Source organism: Juglans regia, chromosome 3, assembly GCF_001411555.2.
Source record: "Juglans regia cultivar Chandler chromosome 3, Walnut 2.0, whole genome shotgun sequence".
NCBI classification, from domain to species: Eukaryota; Viridiplantae; Streptophyta; class Magnoliopsida; order Fagales; family Juglandaceae; genus Juglans; species Juglans regia.
Genome location: NC_049903.1, coordinates 1158690 through 1173229, shown reverse-complemented (window position 1 = coordinate 1173229; position 14540 = coordinate 1158690). Strand labels below are relative to the sequence as shown.

The 14540-nt window shown below is 35.2% G+C and overlaps 2 protein-coding genes across 2 annotated transcripts; one reads left to right on the top strand and one right to left on the bottom strand.

The window, feature by feature from the left end:
* Positions 1-6374: 6374 nt before the first annotated feature.
* Positions 6375-10170, top strand: LOC108981111 (purple acid phosphatase 22-like). The gene is made up of 5 exons (XM_018952193.2): positions 6375-6557; positions 6878-7169; positions 8322-8890; positions 9006-9094; positions 9685-10170. The coding sequence occupies exons 1-5, from the start codon at positions 6390-6392 to the stop codon at positions 9911-9913; spliced, it is 1347 nt and encodes a 448-aa protein (XP_018807738.1). The 5' UTR covers positions 6375-6389; the 3' UTR covers positions 9914-10170.
* Positions 10171-10908: 738 nt separating this feature from the next.
* LOC108981119 (zinc finger A20 and AN1 domain-containing stress-associated protein 4) lies at positions 10909-12219 on the bottom strand. Its single transcript, XM_018952202.2, has 2 exons — positions 12055-12219; positions 10909-11694 (listed from the first exon to the last, which is right to left on the bottom strand). Exon 2 carries the CDS (start codon positions 11649-11651, stop codon positions 11124-11126), a length of 528 nt encoding a protein of 175 aa, XP_018807747.1. The 5' UTR covers positions 11652-11694; positions 12055-12219; the 3' UTR covers positions 10909-11123.
* Positions 12220-14540: the final 2321 nt, after the last annotated feature.

The window sequence follows — 14540 nt, the reverse complement described above, 5'->3', positions numbered from 1 at the left end:
AGCGTAATGATATATTTACAATTTTTTATAATTTATTTTAAATCAATCAATATAATTATGTTTCTTTATTAAAAATAATTTTAATTTTAATAAGTACCGTTTATTTTGAACAAAATTGTAAAATAGTTATAGACGATGCACCTTAAAGTAGAAATGCTGTAAATAAAGAGAGCATGGACTCAATGTATTTATCTTTCATATATATATATATATATAGATATAAAGCTAAAACTTGTGTAAAATATATATATAGGTTAAATATTTACAAGTTATTTAATGATGAGCACCCTATATATATAGTTACGTACTTTTCTTTTTTTCTTTTCTCTACGCCTATTATCTCTGGCCCAGAAGCCATTGTACGTAGTTCTTTCGTAACCTTGAGGATATCCAAGCACTCACACAACGTACCACACGTTTGTCGTGTTTAAATTATCCTACGCAATGATCGATAATTATGTCTTTTACAATTATTTAACTATTTTCGTACGAAAAAATAATAGCCAGGTTTTGTTACTTTTGTATATAGCCTAGGATATATATATATATATATATATATATATATATATATAGTAGTGATAAAAGCAGTACACGTATGTTTACCGTATTCGATATGGACATTGAAATTTTGAGCGATATTCCTATGTTGTGAAATATGAAAACATCATTAATATATATAGTCGAAATTTATTTTAAACGTTGTCTTATTAATGTTCTTACACCTCAAATCATTGAGTTGCTAATATTTAAGAAACAAGTTCCCCCCTCCCCCAGCTAGCTGCCGCCCGACTTAATTCTATTAATTATTATTATTATTTTTTGAGTTTTCTCTCTCAATATTCCAAGCCAAACTATAGAGAAAAACTAAGTATTCAAATCTCCAACCGCCCATATATATCGATCAGTACTACCGGGGATCGCTCTCAATTTCTCAAACTTAATTATTCATGACTTAGCGCACGGACCTTTTCTCAATTTCTCAAACTTAATAAATGCATGTGCGTGGCTGCTTACCTTTAAAAAAAATTGAAATTAAAACATAAAATTTAGACTTTGGTTGTTAGTACATACATAAGATTACCAATTCATGATGTTATATTAATTGAGCACAACGTGAAAATTAGTCGAAGCACATGTTTCAACCATTACATGTCATGATAGTTTATGGTCATGTTCTTGCGTGCGTGCGGTACTGTTTTTCAAAAACTAGAAATATATAGTAAAGTTGAAACTCGTGTACTCTTTTGCCTATAGTATTTACTATGAGATGAAAATGACAGTACTCTTATTTCAAAGGCTTAATTTGCACTAACAATTGTTCATAAAAGAGAAAAAAAACACAAATACGTACAGCACGCACAAAAATATAAAAAGACGTGCAGGATAAACTCATTGAATTGAATTCACATGCTTCATGACGAATTTATATTCTGATGTCTCTTGATCTTACCTAATTTTAATAAGAAATTTTTAGACGTGATAAATAGTTCTAAATATTCTATATATAATATATATATATATATCATGATCTAGCTAGCTAATTGATACCTGGTGATCATATGTAGATATATATAGAGATTAAGACTGTTCATCCGGGCCGGATTTTTTTCCGGCCCGGTCCGGAACCCGGATAACCGGGTTCCGGTTACGGTTTTCGGCCCGGGTAAAACCCGGGCTGAAACCCACATTATGAAAACCAGATATAGCCGGCCCAGATCCGGGTATAAAATCCGGATTCCGTATTAAAAAGTCGGTACCCGGTTTATGTAAAATCGAAAACATCACTTGAATTTCATTTCTTCACCCCCCAACCTCCCCCCCTCTCTCTCTGTCTCTCTGTCTCTCTCGCGCGAAACCCTAGCCACAAAACTATAGCTGACTCCCCACCAGTGTCCACAATTTGTCTCGCCTTCGGCCTTTCAGCAAAGAGTTTTTCGATTTCCTCATTTTCTTTTTCTTTTCTGAGACGCCGAAACCCGCTTTGCTCGTTTTCTTCATCCTCGTGCCGTTGTCTTCATCGTCGTTGCCGACTCGCCTCATCCTCGTGACCCAAGATTTGTTCTCTGCGATTTGGTCTGTTTTATTCCGATTTGGATCTGTTTTATTTGGATTTGTCTCTCTTCTCACCCTCTCTATCTCGCGTCTTCAGATACCTTGGAATAACGACGATGAAAAGCTATGGCTTGTGTAGCTTTTGTTCAGGTAAGATCTGTGCTAGCATCCTTCTTCTTCTGCTACGGCTATGACATTTTGCACTAGATCTGAGTTTTTGTTGTTGTTTTGTTAAACACGAGTATATAGTATATGCTGTTAGTTTGATAGATCTGGGTTTTTTTTGTTATTTTGTTAAACATGGGTATAAACTATATGCTGTTGGTTTGATAGATCTAGATTTTTTTGTTATTTTGCTAGTAAAATGGCCTAGATATCGCGCCCTTTCTACAGAAGATTACAGTTTCTCATTTGGCATTAGGTCTTTTTAAATGAGATACCATCACCTCGGAAAAAAATAGTAGAAAATTTCTAGCCAACTCTACTCATGATAAGATCTTGTTTCCGATCTTTCCTGTAAAGTCTTGTGGAAGGATCAATGATTTTAAGAACAAAATGGTATTGTGAGCAATGTATAGACTTCAAAAGTTCTACTAAGAATTATAAGATCCTCTGGGTCTTTTTATTTATATAATGTAGTTTTGAAGCAATACTTGGCTAGATTTTATTCACTTTAAGGTTTATTCATTGGAAGAGAATCATTCTTCAGCTCTGTATTTCAACTTCTTAATTTGCACAACTTTTTATTTTTTGTTTTTGTCCTTTTTGCTTGAGCTTTCTCCTTTTTTAGTCCAAGGAGATGTGCTCCAATGTTTTAATGTAACTTGTTTCAGATTACATGTTATGTTTATTTAAAGAAAGAGAATTTGTTTCTGAACAGATCCCAGAAAATGGAGGAATACTTACAGCACTCTATGCATTCCATTCACGAGATGTGTCACAGATTGTTTATGATGTTGTTTATGATTGATGCTGGCTTTCTTTGTACTATTATTGGACTCTGAATAGCAGGGTCAATTTTTATACTCCTTGGGGGGTAGAGTCAGCTGTTCTTGGCAAAATTAGTTCATGTTTGTTGTTGTGTATTGGAGTTAATTAAAGCAATAATGTGTTTTGTAATGTTCTAAGCAAATTAGTTCAAACAATGTAATATGTAGTGGATTTTTTATTTTTTTACATGCATTTAGTTAACAAGTTAATTAGTTGTTTGTAGCCTTGGCTATTCTTAACATAAATCTAGTTTTTCATTTTGATATTTTTTTTTTATCATTATGGACATTGATAATAAATATAGGCTTTTATATATAATAATAAACTTTTGCTTTTCAACATTATTTGACGAAAAAATTGTAATAAAATATAGTATTTTTGAAAAAAAAAAAAGTTTCAACTTTTTTCCCGAAAAAAAATAACAACATAAAGACTAAATGACTTTTGTTAAAAAAACAAAAAAGACGGGTAAAACCCGGAATCCAGATTCCGGGTTTTAAAAAATCCGGATTCATCTGGGTTTCGGACCGGGTCTTAACCGGACATACCCGGGCCGAAATCCGGCCCATATTTGTAATCCGGGTTCTGGGCCGGGTATACCCGGATACCCGGTCCGAAACCCGGATGAACAGTCCTAATAAAGATATTCATGATATAATCCGATAAAATTATTGGTGGTCTAAATGTTTTTAATTGTATAATTTCAATGCTTACTAGCCGCCTAATAATTAGTACTAATTAATCGATTGCTCATATCAACATCATGACTTGCATGCTTTCCGCCTTCAAACACGAAACTAATTCTTATTAAAATTAAGAATAAGTTTCTTCTAATTTGAAATGATTAATTATAAGATAGTTAATTGAGTACGAGTTGGCAGGTTTCTTAAAGAATTTGCATGATTATATAATTATCGACTATATATATATATTTCAACAGATTCCTAATGGCCGATTATTAATATGCGATCTCCATTGATTTAGCTATCTCCGATCGATCTTCAAATCACGCTACATGAGGTGGTCCCTTAGGAATTATATACATATGCCTTTCAGGAAGGTGGACGGGCGGGCATATTCGATCTGGATATTATGAACGAGGATCATTTTCAGAAAGTAGATTCCTGGGCATATTCTGGTACATACATATAATTACTTGGGTGAACGTTCAAGCTCACATTTAAGTTCTAATTAAATCTTGTTGATAGAGTTTAGGCATTTATAATTATATAAACATCAAGGCATGCACGTACAAGTACTAGTGCTCACAACCTTCCCGGCCGGTGAGTCTTCATGTGACCATTTGTAGTGCTGTTTCTTTCCCGGTACCATTCCCATGCACCCACGCCCGCAAAATGATAATGCAAGAAACTAATATGTAGTTGCCCGTCTGCATGCAGCGTGCTGGTGTACTAATATTATTGGTTTTAATTAAATTAAGTGATTGTAAATGACAATCGCGTGTATATGTGTGTGTGTGTATCCCTGTGGTGATCTAACCAGAGATTCCCCTCGATGATCTGACTTTTAAAAGAAAATTAAAAAGAAACAAGGAAAATGAAAGGAAAAGCGTGTACTGATCAATTTCTGCAGTTTTGAGGAGTACGTAGCTAGGAATTAATTACATTGTTGAAAAACTAGAGTTCCAATATTCAAAGGGTTAATATATATCATGTTGTTTAAGTCTGACTTTTGAACAAGACTTTATATATATATATATATATATAATTAGGTTCCCGTTGCTTTCTTTAGTAATTTAATTATTAAAACATATGCATATATAATAGGTACTTGCACATGTGGAATTTTGATATATTGCTATATATATTAACACTTCTTGAATTTGAAGTAATTTTTTAATCACGGCAAGGTTTGAAATGATTTGATGTCCTGTCAAATCTCTTGGGCGGCTACGTGTACTAGCTAATTCCTCATGAATTCCACACAATCATAAAATTATTCCACTCAATTATTCCTCATGAATTCCTCATAATAAGCTAGGCCAGGTAGGTCGATCGAATGTGACGTTCTCTTATTCCACTCAATTATTTCTATATACAACGCTTAGATTAATCTGCATTATCCACTATTTAAAACTAGCTAATTCAAAAAAAAAATATGAAATTGTACGTAGAGAGAAAAATGGATGAGTTTGTGGCTGACCAAGGCCATTCCAAACATGAACCCTTTGAATATAAATTTTATGCATGGTGGATCAGTACGTATCTAGCTAGCTAGCTAGGTCCCACTACTACATTATAAGCATGTTGAGTTAATTAAGTTCTTTAGCTGGATCAAGGAAAGTATGCATATCTTTAACCTTTTCTTAGTACAATATTAGTGCATGTAGTTAGAATCAAGGAAAGGAGGGGAGAGAGAGAGAGAGAGAGAGCCTCGCCATTTTTGCACATATGCAAGTACATGAGATTCTCATAGAACCCGTGCATTTCCGTATAATCATATAATTGTAAATATTTCTGGCCCGTGATCATGAAAATAACTTAGCTAGCCAAACAAAATATCTAGCTAGCAAGAAAGAGATATTCAGCCTAGCTAGCTAGCTAGCTCGATCGCTCTCATGCACACGCCGTAACAAGTTTTTCAAACGGCTCGTCTTGAGTGTCAGATTATAACCAACAACGCAAGAAAGTCCGGTCCTTATATTGTCGTTTAATTATATCCACTAATAAAATCATGATCATACCAAGAAGTGAGATGATCATTCCGAGGGTCGCTAAGCTGTCCTGATCATCATCTAGTCTTTGACTTTATCTCGCTATATTTTGAACATATATATCAAAGATTAATAAATTAGCAGCTAGCACATGTACGTATTGATGAATCTCACAATTAATATAATTTTGAACTTATCAAAGATTAAGCAGCACGCAAATCATGATGTACGTACGTACGTATTACTGGATGTCCAATGAAAGATAAATGTAGTTAATTAGCCTATATATATATATATATATATATATATGAATCAAGAGCTAGCTAGGTGAATGTCGTTTTACCTATTTTTGGTGTTTGCTTAAAGAAAAAGGTCAATTTTGAGTCATATAATAGAGACAACCCGAGGCGCCTTTATGCAGCTGGCCGGTTGAGAGTACAGTACTACCAGAACATTAACATTTTTGTGTGGTCATATACTTATAGATTTGCTGCAAGCATATCCAATATAACACCGAATTAAGTGGCGGGGATTGCTTGACTAGGCCGTAGCAGCCTGACCTAATTTACTTATTTTTCCAAAATTCTTGTATCACACTTCTTACATTCCTCCGAATATAAATATTCGACTCTTCACAAACATAGCTAATCTCGAACCCATTAGCCATACGTCAATGGAGAATCTATACCCTCGCGCTAATTTCTCTCTGATCTTAACCTTGTTTCTGATATTCTTCCCTCAACTCCTGCATTCGCAGACAAAGAATGGTGCTTTTTCTCGGCAACCACCTCGCCCAATGGTATTCACCCCACATAATAGGCCCGACTCCGACCCCCAACAGGTCTGCCATCAATGATCTCATCATGTATTTCCGGCCTACAAATAACATCACCCATTCTTAGTTTTCCTTGCCTTAATTTGTATATTCAATCGTCTTTACAAGTTCATATTTGTTTGATCTAAAAGGGACACACCGGCCAGTACTTATTTGTCTCATATTTACTTTAATAATTTGGAGCAGTTCAGATAAATTACTATCCATTATTTCCTTGCCATTCATGTTAAGTAAAATATATTGGTTTATAACTCTGTTCAATCTTCGAGTTCAGGAAACATGCGTACCCATGTTGCTTATACTTTTCGTTGGTCCCATATTTTCAGGTACATATTTCATTGGCGGGGATCGATCATATACGAGTTTCGTGGATTACTGAGGCCAAACATGCGAAATCAGTCGTGGAATACGGGAAAGAATCCGGAAAATACAATGCATTGGAAACCGGTGAACACAAATCGTATACGTACTTTTTTTACCACTCAGGCGAGATCCACCACGTTAAGATTGGACCCTTGGAGCCCAGCACCACCTATTTCTACAGGTGTGGAGGTTCGGGCCCTGAGTTTTCCTTCAGAACACCGCCTTCAGGATTTCCCATTGAATTTGCAGTTGTTGGTAAGCCATCATGACCTTTCCAATTTATTAACCTATATATACAAGCCACTTTTCACACAGTAGTACTATATACTTCTGCTTGAGTTGGACGCTAGCTTTAACTAAAGCATACAAACATCTTTTTAACTTTCTCGCTGAATTTGATCACTCAATTCTATACGAATATTTACAATATTTATTTCTCTTTTGAATTGAATCATCATCCAATATGCAATTCGACTAGTAACTTAATTAGAGAGATATAAATTTCACTTTATAACACCGTGATGACCTTTTTGTGCCTTTTCCTTCGAATGTGACAAAGCATCAATGGATGTGAGTTACTTAGGCTAGCAATGAGTGCCTTAAAGTCTAAGTAAAGCTGGCCATGACGGATTGGAAGAGTGCACACTACTCGTTAGAAATTTAGAATTAGAATAAGTTGCATTAATCTTGGTATCTTGCATTGTCGTGTCGTGCTTTTCTTGTGCCATGGGCATATATACTTGCATATATATGGAAACAGTTTTTCACGCGTGTTAGGTCACACCTCAGTTACGGCTAGTCCATGTTAGCAATCTGAGCAGTAAAGTAGCAGCTTGGGGGTAGTCTTCGAGAATTTATCTTTTCTATGTAAATGGTTCCCGACGTGTGTCTGATCAGTACGTACGTACTAGCGTAGCTGGACTGCAACGTGGTGCATATTAATTAACTATGCACATAGCTAGCTTTATATATGTTGTAAATCTAATTATAAATTACTACCGAAAAAAGATATTGCATGGTCTGGTCAAATTTAGCCCGGCCCCCACCTCAAAAATCAAAAGAAGATCATTACTATTTTCTGCCAGAAGGCCGCAAGATACAAGCTGATCGAGCTAACCTTGCCAACACAAAGCCTGGAAAGGGGGAAACTGACCCAAAACCAATTAAAGGTCCAGCCTCAAATGCCATAAACGTACAGCAACCCTTCCTATAATTCCAAAAAAAAAAAAAAAATTTGGAAAATTTGAACTTATTTAAACCCTAGCTCAGGCGAGAAAAATAAAACACGTTAATCATAAGTTTTTTCTATCAGCTACTCAACCAATATCTGAGCCTGGAAATTGGGAATAGACAGATAAGTATATCCAGTCGAACAACTCCTTGATATATGCTATATTTTGTTTGCAGGAGACCTGGGGCAAACTGAATGGACCGCTTCAACCCTACAACACATCGATAGTAAGGACTACGATGTGTTTTTGTTACCCGGAGATTTATCATACGCCGATGGCCAACAGCCCCTTTGGGACTCGTTCGGACGCCTAGTTGAGCCATACGCGACCCGCCGCCCATGGATGGTGACCGAAGGCAACCACGAGATTGAGACCATCCCAATCATCCACCCCTACGGCTTCAGATCCTACAATGCCAGGTGGCGAATGCCGCACGAGGAAAGTGGATCGACCTCAAACTTGTATTACTCATTTGACGTTGCTGGGACTCACATTATAATGTTAGGATCTTATACTGAGTTTGATGCTGACTCGTCTCAGTACAAGTGGCTTGAGGCCGATTTGGCCAACGTTGACAGGAAGAAAACGCCATGGATCTTTGTGCTCTTGCATGCCCCCTGGTATAACACTAATACAGCACATCAAGGTGAAGGAGAAAGCATGAGAAAAGCTATGGAAGAGTTGCTGTATAAGGCACGGGTCGACGTGGTTTTTGCAGGCCATGTTCATGCATATGAACGATTCGTAAGTCGCACATTCTTCTCTGCGTTACGTTTATATATAGTTGAATTTTCTCCATTGACAATCCTTAATTGGAAATTTTACGGTTTTTCTATTGGACTGTGTGCATGGATTACAGACTAGGATTTTCCATAACAAGGAGAATCAATGTGGTCCGATGTATGTGACGGTTGGTGATGGCGGGAACCGAGAAGGGCTTGCATTAACGTAAGTACTACCCATTAAGTTTTTTAAAGGCCTTGCCAATATGCTGCCATAAAGCCCATATATACGACTCCTTATGGCTTATGAGTCCTGCTGCCTGCATGCCTTTTGAGGTGCAATTTGAATTGAGTTTTTAATTTCATGAGTCTATCAATAGCCAATCTAGCTAGCAGGCCTAGCGTTCAGTTATGCCGAAGATTACAGGAGTTGGTGTCAAATTCATCTCAATCTATCTCAAACCAATTATTAAACGATCCATTATTTTGTCAACTTTTTATAAAATTAAACATATCTCTCAATCTATTTTATATATTTAAATACATATTTCAACCTACTTCATACATTCAAATACGTTTTAATGGGACTCACAAAATATTATTTTTCATAAATTAACTCAAATCTTTTGAGATCACATTAGCACCCAAACACTGTCTTAATCTCAACCAACTTGTAACATTTGGATGCAATACAAAAGCTTGCACCGCGGGGGGGAGGGGAGTGTAATTGTTATTTAATTCGTTATGTTGAAATCCATTGTATTTTATCCTTGAATAATAATACCTATGTGGCTAAACCTAAAAATTGAAATTCAGGTTCAAGAACCCAACTTCCCCTCTCTCGTTGTTTCGGGAGGCAAGCTTTGGACATGGGCGTTTGAGTGTATTAAATCAAACACATGCACATTGGTCATGGCACCGCAACAATGACTCCAACGCAGTTGTGGCAGACCAGGTCTGGTTAGAAAGTTTAAGCATCTCTAAAGCATGCTGGGAAACTCTGGAGGACCAAGGATTATCATCGTCTCTCAAAGACGAATTATAGCTTTGACTTGAATATGGCTATATATTTAATTGGAGGTTGACCTTACGCTTGATCAGTTTTTCAAAGTTTCAAGGTTACAAACAGCTTGCAATTTCTTTTTCTCTCTGTGTTTCACTTACATTTAGTCATGATCTCCGGTTGATAAAAATATATTGTGATGAATAAAATAAAAAAGAAATGCTTGACATAGTCCAACTGATCTTTTGGAGGGTCTGTTTCAATCTGGTCATGCTGTAGAATCAGGAATTGTGTATATTTTGATCCCCCAAGAAAATAATAAAATTGTGAGCTTGTTTAAGCCCATTGTTACTTTTATTTAAGAGAAAAGAAAGAGAGATGTCGAATAAGATATAGATCTCAAAAGACAAGAAATAGCAAAGGGAGAAAGAAGCAACAAATTGATGCATTCTCCTCGACTAAGGTCTTGTTTAAATAGTAAAATGAAATCATTTTAAATAAAAATTAAATAAAATATTATTATTATTTTAAGATTTTAAAAAATTAAATTATTTTTTATATTATATATAAAAATTAAAAAAAAAACTATAATAATAAGATGAAATAAAATCTTTTTTTTTTTAAATAAACAAATCGATTTTATATCTAAACATGCCTAAGTCGTACGTACCAATTAACCACACAAACAAAGGAAGCAGATATTTCCGTTGTTGATTTTGTCAAAACCAAAACCTTTGTCCGCAAGCAAGCCTTCGGCAGAGTTGTTGTTGTTGCATAGTTTATTTTCATGACCAAAAAAGTCTAAAGAGGTAATCTAGTCACACTTTGTCACGTTTCGCTGGTCCTCATGGAAAAGGTCCTTTTGGATTTGTTTGAATGCGAAAAAGAAAAATCATTTTTTCCTTCCTTTTTCTAATGATAGATGGGAGCATGCCCATTAGTGGTACAATGCCACCCACCCAGACAAGTTGGCATGTCCTGATTGGCTGGGCTGCACATCAACGATTCAAGCCAGTTTGTACAGCATACAAGGAAAGTAGAATCTACACCTAACGTTGCGCATTTCCATTTTTTTCTTTTTACAAACCAAATCAAAGCACGGCCCACATCAAACTTTTATTTTACAATAAAATCAAAGGGTGGTGTGTATATATATATATATATATATATATATATAATATTATCGTAGTGACGCGTACAGGCGATTACTATCCAATTCATCCAGTCATGCGATCTGACGGTCCCTATTAAATTAAATCTTCTCAAGCTTGTCAGCTCTGACCACGGGATTCGCCCTCGCGATCTCTTCTCTTCCAACTGTCTTGAAATCGAACGTACACCCGTGCTTCTCCGGGTACCTATGGATCCCACAAAACGTGGTCCCACACCTGCACCTAAATCCGGTCAACCCGGTCCGCCTCTTGCAAACCAAACACCGGTTAGGCCGGGACGCCTCCGCCATGTCATCGCCACCGCCCACGACCGCCGGAGACACTGTGTCCACGGCTACCTCAGGCAAGGTCAACGCGGGAGGGGTAGGAAGCGCTTCGGTCTCCGATGGATAAGAGGATGGTGGAGGAGGAGACAGAGAAGTCGAGGAGACGGGAGAAAGGGCGATTTCGATCGAGGATTTGGAGGAGGAGGATGAGGATCTGGTGTGCTGTAAGTCTCGGTAGCATTTAGAGCAGAGGTTCATGGTGGTGGGGCTGCCGAAGAAGCCGCAGTTGTTGGCGCATAGTCGGTGGCCCTCAGAAGCCTGGCATCTGTGCTCTTCCGCCATTTCTCTCTATTTCGTGCTTCGCTCTTTCGAGCTCTGTTTGAATCTGAAAACGAAAAAGACGCGACTTTAACGATCGGATCAGATCCTTGAAAATAAAAATTAAAAACGGATCTGAAAAATTAAAAACCTCAGCGCTCTAAGTGAAGAAAACATGCAAATTTATACAATTGAGGAAGCCGTTTGGAAGCTGAGAAACGTATAGGAAAGAAAACAATGTTTTTGTTTCTAATTTTGTTTGGTTTTCCTATGGCGTTAAACATCCAAAACAACGGATAGGAACGGATTAAAAAAACGCATGGAGTTTGGGATTCTAAAATTGATTGTTTTGTGTTGAATTAGCTACCAAACAGATCGCAATGGACAATAGAAAAGTAAAAAGAAGAGTATAGAAGACGGATCGTACCTGTTGTTGAAGAATAAACAGAGAAATTTTGAAACAATCAAACGAGATAATAAGAGGAGGGAGGAGAGAAAAATCTTAACGCGGAAGAATTATCGGACAGAGGAATATTAAAGACGGAAAAGGGGAAGAGAGAGGGAAGGAAGCAGCCGCGAAAAGGGACAAATTCAGATTTATCATTTTCAATAATTAATCATCATCTTCCCCACTAGACTTTTTTTTTCACAAACCAAAAAAAAAAAAAAAAACTGAGGGACAGCCTGGACTTTCCTGGGTTTGAGTAACTTTTGTTATCCTGCTGCGAAATTCATGCATAAAGTAGCGGAAAGGGAATAATGACGTGTCATCTGTTGGACCGTCGAGATTAACACGTGGAGTGTGTTCGTGGTTTGGTGTGGCGGTATGGTGGGTTATTGATGTTGATCTTCTTTCTTTCTTTTTTTTTGCCCGCGTCTTGTTTCGCTGTATGTCGTGGGGATTTTATTTCTTTTTTTCTTGTTCAAATGTTCATGGCTTTAACAGAACAAACGAAGAGGAATCGTCCAATGGCTTAGTGATGATCTGAGCTGGTTGGATATTGACATGAAATAAAGATTAAATGAAATGAATAAAATAAAATATTATTTTTAATATTATTATTATTTAAAAATTAAATTATTAATTTTTTTTATATTTTTAATATAAATTAAAAAAAATTATTATAATAAAATAAAACTAATTACAAATATTTTTATATCGAAACGTGCCTTAAACGATAAGAATGATGCAGGCATTTTTGGGATGGAAGAGCCAATTCAAATACGGATCCACCTAACTCCGACTGAGGTTTTTACTTTTTACTTTTTTTAATTTTCTTATCGATGATATTTGTGTTAACATTTTTTTTTTACCTAAGGCTAGATTCAAATGTATCCTCAATTTGGAGAATGTATTAATTAAACTTTAATGGTTTTACCCATTATGTCGCACGATTTATTAAAAACACAACATATATATTCAAACCAAAATGATATCAAAAAATACAAAAAGAGTAATTATGAAATTCTATATTCCTTCTATTATTTTGTGTTTGTGTTTTTAATTTTTTTAATAAATCACATTTATAGTAGTGTCATGTCAATAGGATCATTTGAGTTGTAAGTTTTAGATGACCAACTATCATTATTTTTTTAAGCGTGATTGATAAATTAAGTTGTTTTACCGTGTCGATATTTTTTGGGCCATTATTCTACGTTATGGGCCTATGGCATCATGCTTTGAATCTCTCTCTCTCTCTCTCTCTCTCAATTATAAATGTAAAGAGTGGTGTTCAGGTGAGGTGATGCCGTTTGGTAAATGAAAAACAACGTAGGTGTAATTATTTTACAATCCTAATTGAAATAAAAGTATTTTTATAAAATAATATAACTTCTAAAACTTGAAACTATTTTATAATTTTTTTTATAAAAATAGGCGCAACGTAAAATAGAGTTACTTTCCTATCATCACTATCGATAAATAAATAGTCTAAGATAAAAATTCAAAATCATATTATATTGAATAAAATCTTAAATCATCAATCGGAAATAGGGCTGTAAATGAACCAGTTTGTTCGATAGCCCGCTCGGTACTCGCTCAGTTAAACTCGAATCGAAATTGACTCGTAAAAAATAAAACTCGTTTGTGAAAACAGATATCCGCTCGAAATATAAATGACACGTACCCTACAAAACTCGACTCAACTCGGTTAAGGCTCGCTCGTTTATGCTCGAGTCGACTTGTTAGCTTGACTCGATTAAAATTCATTCATATATTGATAAATATATATACATACACACACGCATATATATATATATATATGTAATAACTAATAATATAAGCATACCACTTTTATAATTAAATATATAATATGTAATCTAATTACTTATGTCTATATAACAAATATACTTCATAAGTATATTTTATAATTTGTATAATAATTAGTCGATAAAATTTAATAATTTCATATACTAATACGTGGGAACCATATATGAAATAGGTATATGCTATCATATTAAGTGTATGTATTAATAATATATATAAGTATATAATATATTGTTGTTTTGGATAGGTATTAACTAGTTAGATATTAATTATTTATAAATTTTATAAATTTTTATAATTCAATAGAGGTTCTACTTGTTAGTTGTATAAATTTTAGTTGTATAAATTTAATATTAGATTTTTTTATTTTATTAATTATTAAATAATATTAAAAAAATAAACAACTCGAGCTCAAGTTTGAGCTCGAGTTTGGCTTGGCTCGACTCGAACTTGTTTGTGGGACGAACTTGAACTTGAGTTGAGAGTTTAGCTTATCGAGTCGAGCTCGAATAAAAACTAAAAAAAAATATTGAGCTCGAGTATTTTGAGTTAAGTTGAGCGTGATAAATCAAAAACCGGCTCGACTCGATTACAACCTAATTGAAAACTTAATTATATAATTTGTGAGGATGGATGATTAAGGATAA